The sequence below is a fragment of the Diadema antillarum genome, unplaced genomic scaffold (assembly GCF_040938485.1).
Source record: "Diadema antillarum isolate AM-2024a unplaced genomic scaffold, OU_Dant_1.0 seq00001130_RagTag, whole genome shotgun sequence".
NCBI classification, from domain to species: Eukaryota; Metazoa; Echinodermata; class Echinoidea; order Diadematoida; family Diadematidae; genus Diadema; species Diadema antillarum.
Genome location: NW_027271943.1, coordinates 396,589 through 420,357, shown reverse-complemented (window position 1 = coordinate 420,357; position 23,769 = coordinate 396,589). Strand labels below are relative to the sequence as shown.

Sequence of the window (23,769 nt, the reverse complement as noted above, 5' to 3'; positions counted from 1 at the left end):
TCGTCGGTGCGCGACATTTCTCCTTGACTTCATCTCCGTTGAGGATGTTATTTCTTGTTTCTGAAAAAAGTAAACAGAGGAAATGAATTGAAAGAAAAAAAAAAAGCTAATTCCCGGGAACCCTGACCATTTAAATGCAAACAACTGTTGCGGGTTTGTGATCTTTATATTATAATTCGTGGTATAATGCCGCAATATCTAAAATTGCTCATTGTTATGATAAAAATGTACACTCTATATTTCATTTTGTACAGTATCTGTTCCTCTTCCTTTATGAGTATATAGCTATGTATGATTTTAAAAAATCCATATAAAATTAATTTATATATCTTCACATGAAGAAGTTTATAACAACGCACAAACGAACACTACATGATAAAGATATGACATGCTGTATGAACGAGGCAGGGGATACTATTGGCCTCCACATTCTTCGCGGCACATTCCTTATCGCTTGCAAGACCGCTTTCATTGATAAGTCTCGGTCGCTCTATCATCAAATATATATATACATATATATATATATATATATATATATATATATATATATATAAGATTATATGTGTATTTGTTGCCAAGCTTTCGACCCTTTTATAGGTCTTCTATAAGGGATTATGTAAGGCGTAGGGAGGTGTACCTACTGTGTGTGGTGTCTATCATATAATTATATATATTCATTTAACTATACTGATACTTTTATAGTTTTCGCCGTCACTTTATGACGTTGAATAATTATTTCGATTACTTGGTTGCTACTTGACATTATCAGGTGTGTAATTATCCCTTTTTTCTACTTTGATTCACAGGCTGTTGTATCTATGTGTCAGACGAATACTTGAATTGGTGATTTATCATCATTGCTTGTAATTGCATATGTAAACCATTTAGACATCACCTCGATGACAGCTTGAAAAATTGCGATGTTTCTCGCCAATTACCAGCCCAGCCAACCGTCCTAGAGGCTGATGGGTTCCTACTCTTGTGGAAGAACGGACAGCAAACACGAGCGCGATTAGATACCAACAGGACTTTGATCGAGCTCGTCCGCGGAGTCAAGGATGTCTGATGCAGGCTTGCAGTCAACTTTTAATCAGTCGCGCGTTGGTAGCCGTGCAATGATTCAAATGTGTTGGACTCTAATTCGATTCCGTTGTTAATAATTCATTAGACCAGCGATATAACATCCTACTGCAAAAAAAAAAGTCGCTGATGTTCAAAGTGTACACTCCATATGTTTGATGACACATACCTTGATCACGCCCCTAGTTGGGAAATAAAGACGTGTTGCTGTCAAAAAAGCCCCAAACAAAACAGAACTATTTTCCACGGTTTCGATCACAAAACAATATCAAGCGTAACCCAATTGAAGAGGACTGTTGAACTAACCGACAATGCGCGTGATTCAAAACTGTTCATTGATTTTGTAGACCACTCAACAACGACGTGCATTCACCACAATTTTGAAACTGAATGCTTTAATGAAAAGAAACACATATAAGGATCTAAAACCAATGCCATTCGCACGTGGATAAACTTTAAAACACATCCTGTCAGGACGGATGGTGAGGCAACACATGAAATCTAAAAAACAACTGTCAACATCGACACATGTCTAAATAGGTCTGTTGCTGTCTCACTGATGCCTGCATCTGATCACATATTTACGTTGCATCGCAGCAGGCTTCTCCATATTGCTTGCTCTCGATCTTTAATATCCCGCATGATCCAGTTTCTTCAATAAAGCTGCGAAGCCTTGCTCTTAGATCAATTGGCCAGAGTGCAACGTACCATTCACACGAGAGACATACCTTAGCCGAGATCGTGAATGCAAACACAGGCAGGTAGAAATCCATTTTTGCGGCGCCGTTATCAAACACAAACAAAGAAAAAGAAGAGACTCTTCTCTCCCTAGTAGAATTCCACGGTAAAACTTTATCAGAGGTTTCATTTTCTCCGTGAGGCTAGAGGCGGAGGGCTTCAACCTTTTTTTAACGATGAAATGCTACGCCAGTATCTATCAACATCTTTGAAAACAAGACTTTTTTTTTGGTTACACTTCATCTATTTTCTTTTCATATCAAAATCTTGAACATTACTGAATTAAGGTGGCTGAAATCCATTAGGCAAATCCCTCAAGAGCTCGCAAATGAGACATACGTCCTTACCAGACCAACAAGAACCTTTCCCTGCAGAACGCTATAGATTGCTGCATTTGATTGATGGTGAGAAGGGTGTTGTGGAATTGACTCTCTTTAAAGGTGGAGTGTGGAAGTTACTGGTAAAAGGTCTCAACAGGTACTGCAGTTTACTCCCCCATATTGAGCATGCATAGAAACTGAAATAGATTTTGTCCCTCATATTTGCCTGTTTTTATATGTAAAAGAAAATGTCGTTAACATTGAAGGACAATTGCTTTCTGCACCTTATCATTAAAATGTTCAGATCAATTGTCAGACTACTACCAATAGATCGATTGAAAAAACTGAAAATATGTGATCAGGGCCCTGTTTCATAAAGTTGTTCGTAAAGTTACGAACAACTTACGAGCAACTGGTGATCAGTTCTTGTGCTGAATTATTGAAATTCTGATAAGTATAGCACATCAGAACTGATCACCAGTCGCTCGTAAGTCGTTCGTAACTTTACGAACAGCTTTATGAAACACCCCAGGTCTATTGCCGTCCATTCATCATAATTTGTGTGGTCAATAAACCTGCAGCAGACTAACTTAAAGGGATGATGTAGTTTTGGTTGGGATGGGGCTCCGCTTCAGGTTTCCAGCATTTTTCTTTTGATGATTTTTTGTTGTTGAGACAATGAGAAACCTATATGAAATATGGAAGAACGTATAATTCTAAGAGGAATTCAAAGTTCATTTGATGAAAATTGGTTTTGAAATGGCTGAGATATTCCCCCCCCCCAAAAAAAGGACAACTTGGGATCGCTTTATTTTATTTTGTTTTTGGATATCTCAGCCAAAAAACGATTTTCATCAAAGAGACTTTGAGTTCCCCTTGGGATTGTATGCTCCTTAACATTTTATAAAGTGGTTTGTGAGTACACTGTATCTTGCAAAAACTTAAAAAGCTGAATCCTCACCTCAACCAATACTGTACTTTCCCTTTCTCGTTTGACAGTGGGCAGCAGACACAAATCAACCTAGACGCATGTCAAGCCTACGTCGTTTAATGTTTTGTAATACGTGTAACAGTAAACCTATTTTCATGAGCAACAAAGTGCACACATCATCTTTTTTTTCATTACTTCATAAAATTCATAAAAAAGATAATTCCAACATGAACGCGTTTCAACAGACAATAATCTGAAACCTTTCAAATTCACGCACTCTGCTATTTACGCCAACACGCTCTTTCTTCCATAAGCCACTGAAAGCCTGTCTTCGTAGGTTTTTAATTAATCCTCAAGAGCATTATGGGGGAGAGGGAGAAATTATTCTCCAATTATGGCGCTTCTGCGAGCATAATCATGTGGCGTTTTCGTTGGCAGATGATATCTATGTATCGTATGTGACCTCTTTGTAAACATGTGGAGCGATGCACTTTACACTACGTCTTCAAAATATATCTTACTGTGCGTAGGGAACTGTAGCAAAGTAGCAGCAAACTAGTTAATAAAATAGTGGAGTTCTAAGAATCATGCAGGCACATGTTTTGAAACGCTTAAAGGAGTGATTCTTCGTTTTTGTCGACAGGGAGGCATTCGGACAAAGAACCCCCCCCCCCAAAAAAAAAAAAAAAATGAACATCGCTTTTTTAGAAGGCAGTTTAGACTTTATTCATGCTTATTAGTGTGTATGTGTGTGTGTGTGTCTGTGTGTGTGTGTGTGTGTGTGTGTGTGGAAGAGGGAAAGAGGAGGAGAAATTATATGTATTTGTTCTTTCCTTCTCTCTCTTTTTGTTAACTATTATCACTATGCTACTATAAAAGTTTTTAACGTGCTCGATGGATTCAACACTGAGTGCTGTTCCATGAGCGCGTCGCAACAAGACGCCCATGCCGCGGTACGTTATTGGATAAAGATATCAACTCCAATCTGATTATAAAACCACCCATCGGCCGATAATGCTATTCACGTAATTAGAGGTCACAAAGACTTCACTCTATGGAAGCATCGAGGAGCTCCATTATAACGGTGTAATTGCCATCACCTATAAAATCATAGTACTTTTTTCTTGTGCAAAATTTCCTACTGTATGCATGTGCTAATACAGATAATGCGCGCGTGGGACTGCCCGTCAATGATGTCTATCCACACGAAGCGGTAATGCATGTATCTAATACTTTATATAAATACAATAAGCTTCCGCGGAGTTGTAATTCCAACGAAGTGTGTGGCACATGCAATGTATTGTCTTACGTCCCTTCGATCTAGAACGTAGAGAGAATCTTCCACCTAACTCAGTCTGACAGTGATTTCCATTAATGTATCCAGTGCTCATTAGTACAATCTAAAACAGAGATAGTAAAGTCAACGACCTTCTTCATCTCTAGATTAAGAATATTGCACTACCGTCTTCTCAGAAATTACAAGCTTTCAGAACATGCTTTAAATTCATAAAAGAAGCACTATATTTGATGAATTACACGTTTTGGAGTTTTGGAGTTGCAAAATCACACGAGTTATTGTTTGGCGAAATTTATATTCTCAGAGCTGCTGTAAAGCTCAATGTGTTGTTACTCACCGGTGATGAGTGAAATAATGAAGTTATTCCTTTTGCTCGCAAATGTGTAAGTGTGCAGTTTTGGCGCTAAAATGTATGAATGAAATAATAAGTATTATTACGTTTGAAAGATATCCTCGTCTAAAATGTTGAAAAGTGATTTATTGTTGTATTTTGTTAAAGGATGATATACATTACCTATGTAATCTGCTTATACTCTTCTTGTTTCATTAGCCATCAAATTGTTCCCTTTCAATTATCCTGGCAAACTTTCTTTAACACTGATTAGTTTTTGTGTTCGGTTTCTTGCATATCGTCTTTACATTATATCGCAAGAATTTTTATTGTAAGTGCACATTCTTTAATTCTTTAAATTCTGCTCAAAAACATATTTCCTTAATAATACAGTCCAAATCATATAAAAAAGAAACTATCCATCAAATTCTGGCATGTTTCTGTTTCATGCACGAAAAAAAATTTCTAGCCAGCTTCTACTATTGTAAGAGGAAAGCAAAGTCTCCACTGCGAGTAAGTCCTCTTTTTTTAATCTACATAAAATATTTTCCCATGGTAGTAAGCAACGCTGGTGATGCCGTAAAACGCTTCAACGTCCGGGGATACGGGAAGTTGGACGTTCGGGAGAGAGTACTTGTGAAAGAACTGTGAATAATTTCAATCACCAGTCCTATTTTGGTGAAGGCGTGGGTGTCTCTTAGAGCAAGGATTGGTTTATGTTGAGCTGGGCTTCTCAAACAATGCATTTTCCAGTGAAGTGTTGCTTTGAATATTGGCAGAGCAAACTCGAAATACACTTTTAATCGTTGCTATTCGGTGATAAACAATGGATATGCGCATGGTCATTTTCCGTCTTTTAGAGACAAAGACTTTAAGTGTGGTCAATAATATTTTTTTTGTGTGTGTGTGTGTGTTTATCATAAAGGTCCAGCTTCTATTACTGATTTGTCTCTTTTGAAGCATATCGCAAGATCAGCAAAATTTGTGAGTGTTGTTAGAAAGGCAAGCTGCAGACAGCGCAGCGTCGATTTAAGAAGATTGTTCGTTGTGGGTCTCCTTGTCAACGGACAAATAGCATAGTATCCTTAGGCTAAATAGGAATTGCTTTTTGGCTCGAATGAAGCAGGTAGCGAGCCGCAGATTAGATATCAAACCCTTTTTGTATAGCATTTGTAAGCGTAATTCTCTTACGCTGGGTTGGCCTATTGCCCTCCGGTCAGAAGTATTTAACCCAAGCTTGTTCTCATCCCGTCCCCAGGGAGTGATGCTGCAGGAGTACGGGGGTAGCTGGTATCAGGGAGGTGAGAGGGTCTCACCTCCCTGCTGGTATCTATCTATCTTTCCTTTTTGTGTGTAAATACCCTGAGAATCTACCCAGATAGGACGGATTTAAAGCAATTTCAACTTTGTGTTTGTATCGCTTATACTATTGCCTCTCTCACAAACACAAAGAACCCATGATGAATACACACGCACAGACACACACACTATGCTTTTTTTCCTCTTAAAAGGTACTTCATTCATTCATATAGAAATACATCAGACAAAATATGCAGACAGTGAATATTGATATGTATTACTTAAGCATAAGTATGTAAAACAATTATGTTCATGTATGCATGTTTCATGAATGTATGTTTGTGCATGTGTATAGCATTATTTACTACATGCAATTGATATGGGTGAGTGTGTGTGTGTGTGAGAGAGAGAGAAAGAGCGTATTTATAAAAGGAAATATGGTTAGATGAAATTTTGTATTTTCAAATACTGTGCTTATATTTGTGTTTGTTTTAATACTTTGTTGTCCAAAACAGTTCACTTCAATAATTCTCTCAGCAGAATTGAGCAAAGGAAGAGAAACAATTTATCTGAATGAAACTATGAAACTGCACGTCGTTTCAGCAGGAAAACGACCTCCCCCCACAAAACAGCAGCAACAACAACAACAACCACAGCAAAGAAACCAATAAATATGCATATCACTACGACGGAATTGTCATTCATTACCTAGTTGTAAGCACTCCTATGATATCCATCAAGGGTCGGTTTTTAGGTACGTTCAAAAAAGGTTATTTCTTACGAATTAACAGAATGACTGTCTCTTTTTTCTTTCACTTAGATCCACTGTCTCTGGCAGGGTATACCCCGATGATCACACCTGAGTACCATCGTCGTATCGACCAAGTGTTCCGGCACCGGAAAGGCCGACCTTCGCGAAGATCCTCCTGAGAGTATCCGCCTAAGGGGGTTCACGAACTGCAGGGACGATAGATTACAAGGTGGTTTGTCGTCAGAGACGTCTATGGCTTCGTCCGATCAAGGAAGTGTACTTCCTTAGTCCCATATACTCTCAAAATTAAGTGGATGGTCGTAGCGTCAAATGAACGTGCAGTGTCTTGTTTAGCCACAGTTGGTCGAGACTTGTGGCAGGTCCGCGTGAGAACTGTTATGTATCAAAGTCGAAAAAATTATCTTGGAATATAGTCTGCGGCGGATTTGATGCAAACTGAGAAACAACTGAAGAATTCTATAGGTCTGCAGCATTAGGATTTGAGTTTGCGAGTTACAGTCGAGCTTTGATTATTGTTTGTCCATTCATATAGGCTTTCTGTGCAGATATTTTCCTGATATGCCATCATATCGTCTTACACGGTATTGTCACTCTTGAGATTAGAACAGGAAAGTTAGCTCTTTCCGCCTCATTCTTCAAGCCACAAAGAGATAGGAATCATCCCACGGTTCTTTCGAAATCTCTCTAAAAGAATGGATGACGTTACGCGAATAGACGGTCTGACCACCTTGGTTACCGAGGAAACTGTTTACCAGACGGAATCTAACTCGTTTGACATGGAAACAGCGATGGCAATCGGTAATAGCACGCCTCTGCCAAGGCTGGAATACTACACACTTGACTATAAGATCATGGCGACTATCGTTTACCTGATCCTTGGTACTGCCGCCATTGTGGGAAACGTCATGGTGATCATCGTGGTGCTCCGAGTGTCGCATATGCGCACGCCGACAAACTGCTACCTGGTAAGTCTGGCTCTGGCCGATGCCATGGTTGGGTTCATCACTATCATGATGCACTCAGTGCCCGAAAACCTCCTCCCCAAAGACGCCTTCATCTACGGCAGTCCCGGTTGCCTCATCATCATATCCATGGAGTATCTCGCCTTCAACGTCTCGGCCCTCTCCATCACAGCTTTCACCATCGAGCGCTACATTGCTATCTGTCATCCCATGAAGGCCCACATCATTTGCTCAGTGTCACGAGCAACCAAGATCATCATCGCTCTGTGGGTCTTCGAGATCGGATACGTCGTGCCATGGTTCTTCATCCTCGAATATTCGACCAAGCTTTACCATGGCAACGTGCTTCTCGGCCGGTGTTGGTACCGCTTGGAGAAAGTTAACATTATCAACGTGCTCTATCTGTTGGACTGTGTCCTCTACTATGTGGTACCAGTGGGTGTCTGCATCCCGCTCTACGCCATCATAGGGCGTGTCCTCTTCAGGAGTACCATCCCACAGAACGGCATTCGACGAGGTTACGAGATGGGCTCCTGTGACAAGGACAATGGTACAAACCGAGTTCGTCTAATGCGGTCACATGAAGGTAGTGACGGGAGCAGCTCGCCTCGCAGGTGTAAAGATTCAGGTACCGCGGCTGTGTCGTCAAGGAAACAGGTAGGTCAATTGTTTGATTGGTTGCAAAAGACAGTACAACATTACGGGAGCGTATCAACGACTCCTCTAAAAGCATGGTCTACATGATTGTATGATTAAATTTGTTCATATTTGACGTACAACAAAGTTTAAAGACTATCATAATGACATTTTTTTTTTTGTATTTGATGACAGAAATATTAAATTTGAATAAGACTGCGTTATTGAAATGAGAATAATGTTTAGCAATAGTTCATATTGAGTTTAAGATCTGCACTGAATGTCCCCTTGGAGCGGATGAAAGATCTTTCATTGACATCGACAAGGCTGGAAAGGAATTTCATTGCAATGAATAGGCCTATAAAACAAACTCTTCGTTCTGAAGCAGCGCTCTGTTTTTCCCGATTCACTTCAAGTATTTGTTTACTTTCAATTCAAGTGTATTCATGCCGATCAATTCGATTACATCAATCTATGATTGTCGGTGGAATGACACTACAACAACACTACCTATAACCAAGGACGCACTGTTTGCTTCTCGATTTGTCATTTCAGGTGATAAAGATGTTGGTGGTAGTGGTCGCTCTCTTTGGGATCCTCTGGGCCCCTTACCGCATGCTGGTAGTCTACAACTGGTTCAACACCAGCAAACAGAATCACAACATGTGGATCCTCTTCTTTTGCCGGACATGTCTCTACGTCAACAGCGTGGTCAACCCGATCCTCTACAACTTCATGTCCATCAAGTTCCGCCGGGCCTTCTCCAAGCTCTGCACGTGCCGCGGTAAGAAAGGGGGCAACAGGTGGACGAATCTCTCGTCCGGTCGGGGGAGTGTAGGCGGCAGCTCCTTCACTCGACGCACCAGCACCGCATGCACGGCAATCACATCCGCCACACACACCGCTTCTTTCTAACCGCCCACCCACATTATACGCATCTCTACCCCCGTGTGTGTACGTACCCCAAGTCTCTTTCGTCCGGTCATGCCGCTATTATTATTCGTTTTTAGTGTCGCCGTTTAGAAGTTTGTTTCCTGGTTACAAGCACGTGGCAAAACTAAAGATTGGAATGATGCCAGTCCATTACCCGTTTAGTTATTTTCTTTCTCCTATTACTACAATGGTTTTATCATTCTCTGTCAATTCGAATTGGAGAAAAGCAAGATAGCTTAATGACGCAAGGTATTACATCATAATCTATATGTTCAATGACATGCCTGCCTACTTCTTCGCTCGGCCATCAGTTTGTGACTTTGTGTTCTATCATTATTTAACTGTGCATGACCTTGGTGAGAATGGAGTCCATTCTGAGAACTCATTGTGGTCGCAAGACTCCAAATCGCATCGTCATTTATAGGATGGCTACAGTGTTACACACGAGGCTGGTTCCAGTCATGACATCTTCCCTTTATTAGACATCTATGGCAGAGCGACGGAGTTGAGGCTGCCTGAGTACACCTTGTAGCACTGCCCCTCCATCTACGAAGAATGCCGGATTTGTTCAACGGTCGTCTCCAAGGAACAGTGTAAAAAGGTGACAACAAAATAATTAAGATATCATTCAACGATAATCCAGCTCATTTAATTATTTTTTTCTTCCAGACATTTCCGTCTGAATTCTCTTTTTGAATCCCATCGATATTTCTGTCACCTGTCTTTATTTAGTTGACTACACCATGTAAATCCAATTTGTTATAACCACTTTCTACGCTTTCTCCATCGTGCCTATACGTATAATGATCAGCTGAGGCTTGCATATCAGACCAGTGTGTATTACACGGTACTATCTTAATACTGTGCAATTCGTTTGCTTTCTGGCCCTGTCTTCTTTTAATGACGGAGGTAATTTGTAAAATGCCACATGCTCGCGGTTGGGGAAAGCTCCGGCGCTATTTTTTTTCATACTGCGTACATCAGATTCAGTGGAACCCTAATGGTGCAAACATCCATGTTAATTAGTTCTACATTGGATTCAAGCGATAAAATATTTCGGAAAATAGAAAATAATAAAAGAAGAAATTGATTACCCCCCAAAAGGGACCAAATGTTACGCATGACAAAATGCTTCATAGACAGAGGGATTCTTCGACAGATTGAAAGGAACAAATGCGGAGTTGAAAAAAAAAAATCATTGTCGGTGAAACATCCCCTATTTCTTTACTTAATCGTTTATTCAAATTTTGATAAAGATGATTCATCTGTCAAGTTAAGTGAACATTTGGACAACCTACAGACTTTGTAACAACTGATCTTTAGAGCAAGTAATTCGGACAACCTATACCGATCGCTCTTCTAATGTCATTTGTCATGTTTGTGTGCACCCACGCCTGGCCTGGTTTGTTTTATGTCCCCAATGTCTCTCGCGACATATGAGAAAGACAAGTGACTTTAAGAATGTCATTTCGGCAGGAAACCCTCCGTAATGAAACTCAGACTGAACAGGGTTGTAGTGGTAAAATGAAACGTTTGGCTGGCAAACGAACTTTTCTGTATGTTCCGCTTTGTGGAGGTATATATGTCTTCAGAACACAAGAAAGGTGTTTCTCAGACCGAGAGAGAGGGAGGAAGTCTAGGTGAGACACATCACTACAACGGCGTAGCCAGGATTTCATCTTAGGGGGGGGCGGTTAGTCTGCGAGGGAGCGAAGCGACCGAGCCCGAGCGAGCGGAGCGAGCGAGGGGGGGAGGGTGTGGGAGGGGGGTGTCCCCCCTCCCACGGTGAGAACTTTTTGCATTTTGATGTTGTAAATGGTGCAATTTGATGCATGCTTTTGCGCGTTTTATCGACGTGAAACAGTCCCACTTGTTTAAGGTAGCAGTTTATTTTGATGTAGATTATTATTGAACAATTTGCCTATAAAATGGTATAATTCAAATACACTTCTTGTATTAATTCTTTTCACTGAATATCATGAACGCGACTGAACCCGAACAAGCGGAGCGAGCGAGGGGGGAGGGGAGGATGTGGGAGGGGATGTCCCCCTCCCACGGTGAGAACTTTTTGCATTTTGATGTTGCAAATGATGCAGTTTGATGCATGTTTTTGCGCGTTTTATCGACGTGAAACAGTAACATTAGTGTAAGGTAGCAGTTTATTTTGATGTAGATTATTATTGAACAATTTGCCTATACAATGGTATCATTAAAATAATCTTCTTGTATTAATTCTTTTCACTGAATATCATGAACGCGACTGAACCCGAGCGAGCGGAGCGAGCGAAGGAGGAGGGGGAGGGTGTGGGAGGGGGTGTACCCCCTCCCACGGTGAGAACTTTTTGCATTTTGATGTTGCAAATGGTGCAACTTGATGCATGTTTTTGCGTGTTTTAACGAGTTGAAACAGTCCCACTTGTTTAAGGTTGCAGTATATTTTGATGTAGATTATCATTGAACAATTTGCCTATAATATGGTATGATTTAAATACACTTCTTGTATTAATTCTTTTCACTGAATATCATGAACGCGACTGAACCCGAGCAAGCGGAGCGAGCGAAGGGAGAGGGGAGGGTGTGGGAGGGGGTGTCCCCCCTCCCACGGTGAGAACTTTTAGCATTTTGATGTTGCAAATGATGCAATTTGATGCATGTTTTTGCGCGTTTTATCGACGTGAAACAGTAACATTAGTGTAAGGCAGCAGTATATTTTGATGTAGATTATCATTGAACAATTTGCCTATAATATGGTATGATTTAAATACACTTCTTGTATTAATTCTTTTCACTGAATATCATGAACGCGACTGAACCCGAGCAAGCGGAGCGAGCGAAGGGAGAGGGGAGGGTGTGAGAGGGGGTGTCCCCCCTCCCACGGTGAGAACTTTTTGCATTTTGATGTTGCAAATGATGCAGTTTGATGCATGTTTTTGCGCGTTTTATCGACGTGAAACAGTAACATTAGTGTAAGGTAGCAGTATATTTTGATGTAGATTATTATTGAACAATTTGCATATAAAATGGTATCAATTTGAATAATCTTCTTGTATTAATTCTTTTCACTGAATATCATGAACGCGACTGAACCCGAGCGAGCGGAGCGAGCGAAGGGGGAGGGTGTGGGAGGGGGTGTCCCCCCTCCCACGGTGAGAACTTTTTGCATTTTGATGTTGCAATGGTGCAATTTGATGCATGTTTTTCGCGTTTTATCGACGTGAAACAGTAACATTAGTGTAAGGCAGCAGTATATTTTGATGTAGATTATCATTGAACAATTTGCCTATAATATGGTATGATTTAAATACACTTCTTGTATTAATTCTTTTCACTGAAAATCATGAACGCGACTGAACCCGAGCAAGCGGAGCGAGCGAAGGGAGAGGGGAGGGTGTGGGAGGGGGTGTCCCCCCTCCCACGGTGAGAACTTTTTGCATTTTGATGTTGCAAATGATGCAGTTTGATGCATGTTTTTGCGCGTTTTATCGACGTGAAACAGTAACATTAGTGTAAGGTAGCAGTTTATTTTGATGTAGATTATCATTGAACAATTTGCCTATAAAATGGTATCATTAAAATAATCTTCTTGTATTAATTCTTTTCACTGAATATCATGAACGCGACTGAACCCGAGCGAGCGGAGCGAGCGAAGGAGGAGGTGGAGGGTGTGGGAGGGGGTGTACCCCCTCCCACGGTGAGAACTTTTTGCATTTTGATGTTGCAAATGGTGCAACTTGATGCATGCTTTTGCGTGTTTTAACGAGTTGAAACAGTCCCACTTGTTTAAGGTTGCAGTATATTTTGATGTAGATTATCATTGAACAATTTGCCTATATTTAAATACACTTCTTGTATTAATTCTTACACTGAATATCATGAACGCTGTCTGTTCAGCAATCAAACAGAAAAAGCATGCACACGAGGTTGTAGATAGGGGCATATCCCCTCCCACACGAAGGGGATTTTGCGTTTTCAGACCTGAAATTCAGCGATCTGGTGCAATTTTTTGGTGCAATACTTTTTCATCGAAGTGTTAAAATCACGGAATTTAGCTCTTATTCCGAATGTGCACCATCTGTGTGTCAGTGTATAAAGTCTAGTGAGGTAGAGCTTAGGGGAAGGGGAATTCCGCCTCCCGCTCGCGGAGCTTTTGCGTTTTTAGAATTGAAATAAAGCGATCTGGGTATAGCCACAGTCTACTTCTATGCATGGCGGAAGGGGGGGGGGGGAGGAGGGGCGGGTGAGCAGGGAGAAGGCGTGGACGAGTGTTATCTCCACCTTTCCCTTCCGATGGAGCTTTTGCCTTTTTAAGGTTGAAATTGAGATATCTCGTATACGCATATTTGATGGAATCAACATTTGGGAAATCAAAAAAAAAAAAAAAAAAACCTGATGGGGGAGGGGACTGAGGGAGGAAAGGGTCGATTAAAAGGGGAAATTCCCCTTATACATGAGGGAACCTTGAGTTTTTGGAAGGTATGTGATAAGTCTTGTGCACTCAGAATTATTCATAATTTTTTTGTAAATCTAAAAAGTGTACTAAGCTAGGGAAAGAGGCACAGAGGGGGAGGGTTTGGGAGGGGGATACCCCCTCCCAAGCACGAGAGATTTTGCATATTTTGAATTGAAATTCAACGATCTGGTGCACACTTTGAGTGAAATATTCAAAAAAATATCTTATTTGATGAAAGGTTGCAAAGGAGACCCGCTTCATGTGCATGCATACAGTATACACGCATTTTTTTTTCCGCCTCCCAAATCCCCGGTCCAAATCTTAGGGGGGGCGATCGCCCCCATCGCCCCCCCCTGGCTACGCCAGTGCATCACTATACACCCCTTTTGTTTTACTGGTATACACATGATATTTTGCCATGCCAACAATAAAGCGATGCGTTACATGCGGAGGGACTGCTCGGGCGGAAATATTGTGGCGGGAGAAAAGCTTCCACACCAAACTCCCGCCTGAGTAGCCGTATTCTAATGCTGATACAGGAAGACGATTGTACGCGGTTGCATCGATGCGCAATCTTCCAAGTGCTATAGCAGAAAGATAAAGAATACGTGGTTAATGCCATTAGTATCAGAATCATTGTACAAATGTTATGTTTTTTAAAGCTTTCTTTCATGATGCACGAAGTCAAGCGTGGATGATTCATTCTACTCTAGTGTCACTACCCTGGGATCGGGAAGTATTCCAATCGTCATTCGATTTTGAGCCATTTTGAAATGTCTCACCGGCGACTCGAACATCCGTCCATCAATCATGTCTTCAACTGACTGTGTACCGGTAAATGTGACCCCTTCACTTCGTCCAGACGGCGTAGTTTGTAGGAAATGTAACCAGGATGAGATTACCCTTCCATACATACAGTCATACATACATACAGACATACATACATACACACCTACATACAGATACACCCACATATACCATGATCGATGTACATGATCTTTTCGCCTGCATGAACAATCCAACAACAAACGTTCTCATTGATGGAATATTGGCATTTGTTTGCCTAACAGAATTCACGCTTTTATTGTATAATCATAATATATGAAAAGCAGATTTAAATAAAATTTTGATGGTTGTCATAAACCTTAAAATGAGGTTGTAACAAATTAATGATTGATAATCATGCGTAATTAAGCACCTTAGATCAAACCATGCTGGCGGAAGTATTTATCTGGCATTGAACAGGTCAACCTTGTAAATCATTAAACACATCTGTATGATGTCATAATATGGACTTTTGCATGTTATATAGTGTGTACAAACAAAATGATGAAGGTACATTGGTGAACTCACAACGCTGATGCCATTTCAAGTTGAAAATACCAGGTGTTACAAAAAACATTTCCCACTTTTGATCCTTAATATTTCAAAAACTATTTATCAGATTACACTGAAATTGATATGAGCAATAGCTGAATAGTGTACAATTTTGTTGGCGGCAATTTCAAAATGACAGCATAATTCATTTTCATTAAATTAAACATTGATTTTTCAGTAAGGTTACAGATTTTGCTCCATTTTCAACCCTCTGTACAAAACTTTAACTTTGCACAGAAGTCAATTGGTGTGTACGGGAGTGTATAGTTGACACCCAGACAATGGTCCTGGACAATGACCAAGATTTGAATGCTCCATTAGTTTTATTCATAGAAATTCCACTATCACAGCTAGTCTTTATTCATTCTGAAATGTGGTGTATGCAAGAACGTGGAAACAAGTGCTTACTTTTTTCATGTGCATGCATTTCACCCTTTGCTAGGAATTCAGACTAGCAGTGCCCAGGCAATCCATTATGAATAATTGATAAAGCATTCATGTGCCTTGGAGCAGAGCTCTGAACAGGTGGTATCCAGGTCCATTGTTCAGGGTCATTGTAAGTATACACTCACCAAAAATATATATATATATATATCGTTAGATCCTGTGTAAAGTTCAGGTTTTGTACAGAGGGTTATAATTTGACCAAAATCTGGAACCTAACTTTGAAATTAATCATGGATTTCATGAAACTGATCTAAGTTTTCAAATTCAAATTACCTCCAATTAAATTGTACACTATTCAGCTATTACTCATATCAATGACAGTTTTATATGATATATAGTTTTTGAGCTATTAAGCATTAAAAGTGGGAAATGTTTTTTTTTTAACACCTAGTATCATCATAAGTGATAAACACGTTCAGATTTAATAACTACCAGGAAAAGTTTAAGGCTTTGTAGACCTACATAGCGTCTGAAAATTGTCCCAGCACTTCCATTAAACTTTGCAAAAAGTTAAACGCGTAATAGAAGGGATTGTATATAGTTTTTGTTGAGATGGGGATTGAGGTTGCAAACTTTTGCAAGATAATTTGAAACCCATTGCTTGAAATATTAAAGGGCATACAATTTTAAGAGGAATATGATGAAAGTTTTTTAACGAAAATTGGTTTTAGATTGGCTGAGATTTAAAAAAAAAAATCGTAAGACAAAGGGGTCCTAATAAAAGGTCGGTCAAGACCACAAAGTTACAGCCACAATCCCCAAACTCAACCGAAACTATACAATCCCTTTAAAGCTTGTAAAAATGGTTTCAAAAAATATTCAGCAGTTTTAGGACAGAGGATTTTTACTTCCGGCGATTGAACACGGTTGAATTCATTCTACTATACATGGACAATGTTTCTTTATGTCTCGCTTTTGACACTAATATGAAGTTGGTAGGCTGAAAATGCAATTTCATGCACATTCTATCCCACTCAATTTCTGCTACTCAGAAAACTTAAAAATGTTAGATCGGTAAATTTTTGATAGACACTAAACTGTAATATTCTTCCACGATAGATGTGTGACGGTATTCACCTCATCGCAAAGAGAACTTTTAAGATTAATCCATGAAAACGAAAAAAAAAATTGTTGAATTGCTGATTATTCAAACTTCAAAATTTTCCGTTGCTTATAGCTGACCAATACATTTAGGACATTGCGTTTTGTTTTATTGATGGAATCACACTATACGGGAACACTATTTTTATTTTCAAAGAGTGTGCATAATCACGTATGTTTTGCAAAAGATTTGTTTTTCAAGAAATTTATTTTTATTCATATTCCTAAGGTGAAGTATGCATAGAAATAAGAGACATGACTGCAAGTGAACTTAAAAAAAAAAAACCAGCATCCCTCACAGGACAACACTTTTATTTTTTGTTAAAGTCACTGACATGTTACTGCATCAATGGTTGTGAACTACTAAATTGCACTTCCATTAAAGATACAGTGCACTCCCGTTATAACGAACACGATTATAACGAAATTCCGGTTACAGCGAAGTAAAAATTCAGACCGCAACATTATCAGCGCTATGCATGTTATTGTTTATTTGTTCGGTTATTACGAAATTGCGATATAACGAAAGAAGACTGTCGGTCCCGAGGACTTCGATGTAACGCAGTCCACTGTAGTTGAATTAATATGAGATGATTTTGTAGATAAGATCTTAATAATGACACATTGATAAAGCACGTAAGATATGAATCCGCCAATGTGTTGTTTGTTGGCCATGCATAAACACAAAAGCATATGCCAAAATAGTGTGTGTTTTACAATTCGTAATTTTTCGAATGAGCTAGAAGAATCCAAGATATTGAAATTGTGTCAGTCATGTAGCAAGATATTTTGATTGTAGGTTAAACAGTATTTCCACAATGTTTAATAATCCACCAACGCGGAAGCCTGATATAGTTATTAGATTTTACTCTTTTCTTATACATTCCATATTGTAGGGTGAAGAAGATTAATAACATGTCCCATTTTAATTCGTGGAAGGTACCAATTGACACCACAATAAACTTTAAAAAAGCCTCCAAGGTCTAGGAGATGAATAAAAAGAAAGCAGCTTTGAAGGTGAAATGTTGTCGTGCATGGAGAAATTTAGACATTCAGAAACATGCTACAGAAACAGATGAAGTTTCCTGTATCAAATATTCCGATTTTATTTTTCACCGAAGTCATATCTCCGAGTTGATATACAAATCACCTTATTTTTTAGTTCTGTTGGTTTGCCATCAACAACTTTATTATTTTGTTTCTGTATAAATATATAAATATATAAATATGTGTATTATAGATATAAATATCCGATATAATTATATGTATACCTTATTAATGGACCAAACAACTTGGTAGTCTTATACTTCTTCGCAGGTTTCAAATGTTTTCAGTGTCACCAGGTCCGGAAAAAGACTCAAATTGACATGTAATAGTCTCTATTTAAAATGATGTGTTTCTTTATTTCATTCTGTGAACTGTTCCAAGTTAAAAAAAAAAGTTTGTGACTTGATTTTATTTCTTGAGTGTGATTTCTTTTTCTAAATGCAATGTCGTTGTACCGTGTGACATTGCTATATAAAAATCGCCTGATGTTTTAACCAATGATTGTCCTGACTCAAGAACACTTGTCTTGACGAATGCTGCGGACCTTTAGTTCTGTGCATTCTTGTCTCTTTCTGTGAATGTGTGTGTGTGTGTGTGTGTTTGTGCATAAACAGTATGTCCCCCTCCCCCCCCCAAAAAAAAAATCGGATTTCTTCATTGATAACTTTCAAAATGATTAAACAATCTGAATGCTATTTCAGAGAATGAAACTATAACATCTTACCTACATTTTGCAGAAACCCCCATTCAATTTGGTTTCGTGGTCACAGAGAAATGTGGATCTTTGTAAAGCATGTCATGGGTCCGTTTCTTCCAAGTTCACCACCGTGGTGCTCTTGTAACTGTGAACACAATGGACAAAACTTGGAGTGAAGGGATTCCTGACATGCTTTACAAAGATCCTCATTTCTCTTTGACCACTGAAGAAAATCAGATGGGGTATTCTGTAAGATATAGGTACGTGTAATAAGTTGTAGTTTCATACTCTGAAATTGCATTTGGATTGATTCACTATTTTTACAGTTATTGTTGCAGAAAGTCCGATTGTAAATTTTTTTTGGACGTACGGTAGTGTGGAGATATTGATATTGTGTGAATGCAACCTAAGCAATTTACATGCGAACATGAAAGGAGAGGTGCGGGGGAGGGGGGGGGGGGGTAACTCGTTCCTGTAACAATTACTCTATGTTATCTATAACATCGCTTTTAAAAATCTCGTTGTCGTTTCTGTACGAATGGAAGTTAGTTTTATCATAAATCCATTGTGCATAGTTTAAGAGAAATCATATGAATGAATTCATAAATGAAATTATGTTTACCTGATATATATGATATTATAATTATATATATGTAGTTATATGGCTATATGATTTAATTAAAGTCTAGGAGTATTCTATTTGTACATATGCTGCAAATAAAGAATTAAAAAATGTTTTGGGAAAGTAATTATTGTTGCATGAACGAACCCTGTGTCCCCCACACCCATTTCTATGTGTAAAGTGCAACCTCGTTACAGAACGAGCGTCAACTGTCACGACTAGACATATTATACAACTATTATACCGCATCTATGCCGAAATAACTTATTGTAAGCTAAAATCCCACAATTCTCTTTTCAAGCCCTGACTTGGAATTCGAAACTATGCTAGACGATTTCATGTGAAATTTGAGTTCTACTTAGTATTAGTAACACTGTGTTTTGTTGAAGGGCTCGTTTTTTGTTTTCTTTTTTGATTAAAGTAAACTCAAATATTCTTTTACAACGATTATACCCTTTATGCTCCAACTCTATGTTTGTCTCTCCCTTGTAAAATCCCCTTTACCAAAGTACTTATCTAGACATTTTCTTTAATATTTGGTTTTACTGATCTAGACATGATGCGACAATGAACCCGGTTGCGGGTAAAAAAATATGCGTGCGCACCTCCGGGCGACTACTGTTGAGATACATGCTAGGTACTGTCATGTGCGGATATCTACGGGGACCTCCGGGTAGTCAGAATTGTTCTTTGCAAGTCGCACGCAAGGCTGGTGTGACACGGCCTTTAACAGCAACATTCAGTGTATGTGAGCGTGGTCGCGTGTGTCGGTGTTAAAAGCTTTTGATTATTTCTATATCATTGCTGTGTAGTCAATAGGCATATAAGATGATAAAAGTTTTACTATCGCGACAGTGGCAACAGAAATTATACGCGCGTTTGTATTAGCTGTCGCATGAATGATACGATATAAGAGGAGTACTGCATGAAAGACATGGATACAGCGAAGCCAACTTTGTGGTATGCAATTTGGAATCACTTGAACTCATAGAATATCCCATGTGTGGAATCTTGAATGTTATCATAAACTGTGGTACAAGTTGATGATTAAGGTGGAAATGAAGGGACTTTTAAGTCGTGGACAACTCATGATAGAACAATAAGACAAAATAAATGTAAGGTTTAGTTAACGAACATAATGTAGGTAATCAGGAAAGAAATTCATGTGTGTGTGTGTGTGCGTGTGTGTGTGTGTGTGTGTATGTGTGTGTTTGTATGTTGTGTAGGCTATGAGGGGGATACCTTCTGAGACTCAAGAATTGTGATTTTGTTAATCTTCTTTTTTTCACAATCATAAACACAATGAACACAATGCAAAAGTTGCGGTTATTTTCTTGAGGCTATAAATCGCTACAGGTATTATCAGCATGATTTCATCCATTTTCCCTTTTGAGACCCTACAATTAAGCTTTCAATTCACTACAAACACGAAACAGCTTTTCAGCATATCTATTTTGTTGCTTGAAAAGTTTTTTTCTTCTTTCAATATCTTCTTGAAATTCTGAAGCAAATGGTAATTTTACGAAAAAAAAAAGGTATAGGGCTACTCACAGGCAGAAATAAATCAGCCCGCATCTATCTTTGACTCTGTCTTATGCGATGATCATGAACAGTCCAGTTCCGTGGCTTTGATTTAAAAGCGATGCGTTTACTCCATCAAAATTGAATTGATAGTGATTGTTTCTGTTATATTTTTTGTCACTCTTCCTCTTTCTCTGTCCTCCGTTGTGTATCCGATATATACCAGCAGAGTGCATCCAGGCGGCTAGCCCTATCACAACGAGCTCTGGATTCTTCAAACCACGCATCCCTGTCAGTTAAAGGAGACTTCCGGATGATTTTCAGACTTTTACAATTGAACAACTATGAATTAGCTATACCGAGTACAGAGTTTCAGAATTTATAATGATTGGGTTGAGGGATAAGAATGTTTGCAAAATTTATAACAAATTGCAATGAACAAGGATGATGACATGGCAGCCTGACCATAAGAGTGCATGAGTTGGGGCTCAAGGAAGTAGAACAAAAGAAGAAGGCATGCATACATTCTACACAGGTGAACTTGTCAAGCAAGTAGTATTGTAATGGAATTACACTGCTACATTTCTGAAACATGTGAGGCTCCTATGTCATCAACACTGTTCAGTGTAATTTGCTTAAGATTTTTCAGAGTATTGTTTCTCTGTTCAAAAACCACAATATATTGCAAAAATCTATACATGGAGCTGTCGATTTATGTATCACATGATGTGAAATTATGAAAATCGTCTGGAATGCCCCTTTAATGGTTAATGACTCTTCCTCGTTAGCAATGCATCTACTGGGAGTAGGCTGAGTGAACCAAAGCTCGAATAATTCATCACCTTGTAAACATTTGTTTATGAAATTACGCCTTGTTGTTCTTTCCAGAGCGTGACACTGCATCGATGCGAGTTGCTTTCACTACACTACGGAAATATTTCCAAGCGCTGGCGGAAATAGAAATGTATCGTGACATGAATATTTATATTACCTTACAAAAGGAATATGCCATATATTCCATTACGGTTTGCGCAGGGAATACCGAATGAATTATTTGAAAACATATTGAAAAGTTCTTGTAAGGGACTTCGGAATCGTACACATAAAATACTGACGATGCGCGTCTTGCAAGGCGTTTTTGATGTGCTTTCTGTATGATGTTATTAATTGCATCTCGCTGTTTGCTATTTATCTAATCTTCTCTAAAAGTTTAAAATATTCATGCATGAGCATAGTATTTCATACCATGAATATTTTATGGAAGACTAGATGAAGGACGATCATTTCCTAGTTTTTCATTACTACATGTATTTGTTACGGCATGGTATCATAATCATATGACAGTATGTTTCATAAAGATGTAATATGATAATGGTATAGCTTTGAACAATCATAATAACCTAATGGAAAACGTCAACATCTTGCATCTTGGTATCACTACACTGTAATCCTCCTTTGCAAAATTAAATGCTCTGAAGAATTGAAATCCTTTTTTTTGCTTCGAGTGCCGACTGAGACAGAAAACCCTACAGCGTTGTTCACTGTCCAAAGTCTCTGCCACAAAAAGGGTTGATTAAAAGATTGCATTAAAAACATATCGTGATGTTCTCTTCGTTACCCTACTCTTCACCTTCACTAATTTCTCTTCAACCCTTTCTCTCTGCATTCTGTGTACCGATAATCTCTTGCCTGTCGTGTTACCCATGGCAATATTAATATGCTATATGCTGACCTGAACCCACAAACCGTATTGACATTCGTCACTCTTGTACCTAACTCCCTTTTAGCACTGTAGAGTCGTTTTGTCAGCTTCGATCTGTTCAGATTCATCTTTCATTCATAGGGATATTCTCCGGTTATTTAACATCCTCATTAAGTTTGACATTTGTACGTTCATTTTTAGTTGCCTTTGTATCTGGTCTGCTCTGTGTACTTCTTCATTTCACCAGTTGAATTTGTCATATTCCATTAGCGTAATAAGCTTGACTTTTGAATTACACTTTCCTTCGACGTCACTTTTTTAAATTCGTTATGACTGTCACCTAACTGCAGTCTTCGTCGTCGCCATCATTGATCATTCTTATCATCCTCAATCATCTTATCCTCATTGCTGTTTTCATCATTGACGCCTTCGTCAGCTCAATCACACATCACTCTGTGTCGGCACCGTCATAATGTTTCTCCATCTCCCTTCTCTCTCGCCCCTCCTTTTTTCTTTCTTTCTTTTTCGTCATCCTACGCCATGTTTGATTCCGTCTTCTTTCTGAACTTTTATTCTTCTTCTTCTTCTTCTTCTTCTTCTCCTCCTCCTCCTCCTCCTTCTTCTTCTTCTCTTCCTTCTTCTTCTTCTCCTCCTCCTTCTTCTTCTTCTTCTTCTTCTTCTTCTTCTTCTTCTTCTTCTTCTTCTTCTTCTCTTCCTCTTGCTTGTGTCTACCTTCTCCTCTCCCATCTTCCCCTGTTTCTTCATCCCCTGCCCCTCCTGCCCCGGCATCATCTGCAGGTGCCCATCGCAACGACAATCAGTTCACGTGGATGTCAGGTGACGGGGAGAGTACCACCAAAACAATCCGCATGAGCTCGGCCAGTCACTGCGACTCGACAAAGAAAGTGGGCAACAACGTCAACCGTTCCACGTCGAACATGTGAGGTCGAGCGCCGAGATCCAGTCACGAAGGCAACGGACGATGATAGGACGAAGTCACGGGGTCATAGCGGTTCAAAGATGACGAACTTCACTATCGAATGACTCTGCATCAGAAACACGAGAAATCTTGCTTTCATCTGCTTTAATATTGTATAGCTTTAAGATTGTCGGCATTTTATTGGTGAAGGAGGGACGAAACATTGTATTTTACAACTAAATATCAACTTCTGTCAGACGGCGCGAGGTGTTTGCTGCCAAAATGTGCGTGATGAACTACACTGACTCATGATTGTCGCGATTTATTGCACTGGTGGCATGTAGGTACAATGTTAGGTTGTGTGACTTTGTGAATGTTCTTCTGCCACCTTGTTCCGAAACCTTGATACACCCATCCTGTTTCCTTGTACATCTCTCTTTCATGCGTGAACGTCTGCTAGTTTTTGATATGTATCAAATTAATGATTATTACGAAGATCGCATTGTAGGGTAGAAAATATTTCGTTACCCATTGCCCATTTCCTATACTACGTTAAAGGGCCAGCAGCACGAGAATGCTCTCCACAA

The 23,769-nt window shown here is 39.3% G+C and overlaps 1 protein-coding gene across 1 annotated transcript; it reads left to right on the top strand.

Moving 5' to 3' along the window:
• Positions 1–7,043: 7,043 nt before the first annotated feature.
• LOC139744036 (thyrotropin-releasing hormone receptor-like) lies at positions 7,044–23,207 on the top strand. Its single transcript, XM_071654498.1, has 3 exons — positions 7,044–8,387; positions 8,922–9,150; positions 23,062–23,207. The coding sequence occupies exons 1-3, from the start codon at positions 7,461–7,463 to the stop codon at positions 23,205–23,207; spliced, it is 1,302 nt and encodes a 433-aa protein (XP_071510599.1). The 5' UTR covers positions 7,044–7,460.
• Positions 23,208–23,769: the final 562 nt, after the last annotated feature.

Excerpts from the sequence above, each read along its gene's own strand:
- LOC139744036 (XM_071654498.1), top strand. The coding sequence starts at position 7,461 with ATGGATGACGTTACGCGAATAGACGGTCTGACCACCTTGGTTACCGAG. Across the intron at positions 8,388-8,921 it reads CTGTGTCGTCAAGGAAACAG|GTGATAAAGATGTTGGTGGT; the intron begins GTAGGTCAATTG and ends TTGTCATTTCAG. Across the intron at positions 9,151-23,061 it reads CAAGCTCTGCACGTGCCGCG|GTGCCCATCGCAACGACAAT; the intron begins GTAAGAAAGGGG and ends CATCATCTGCAG.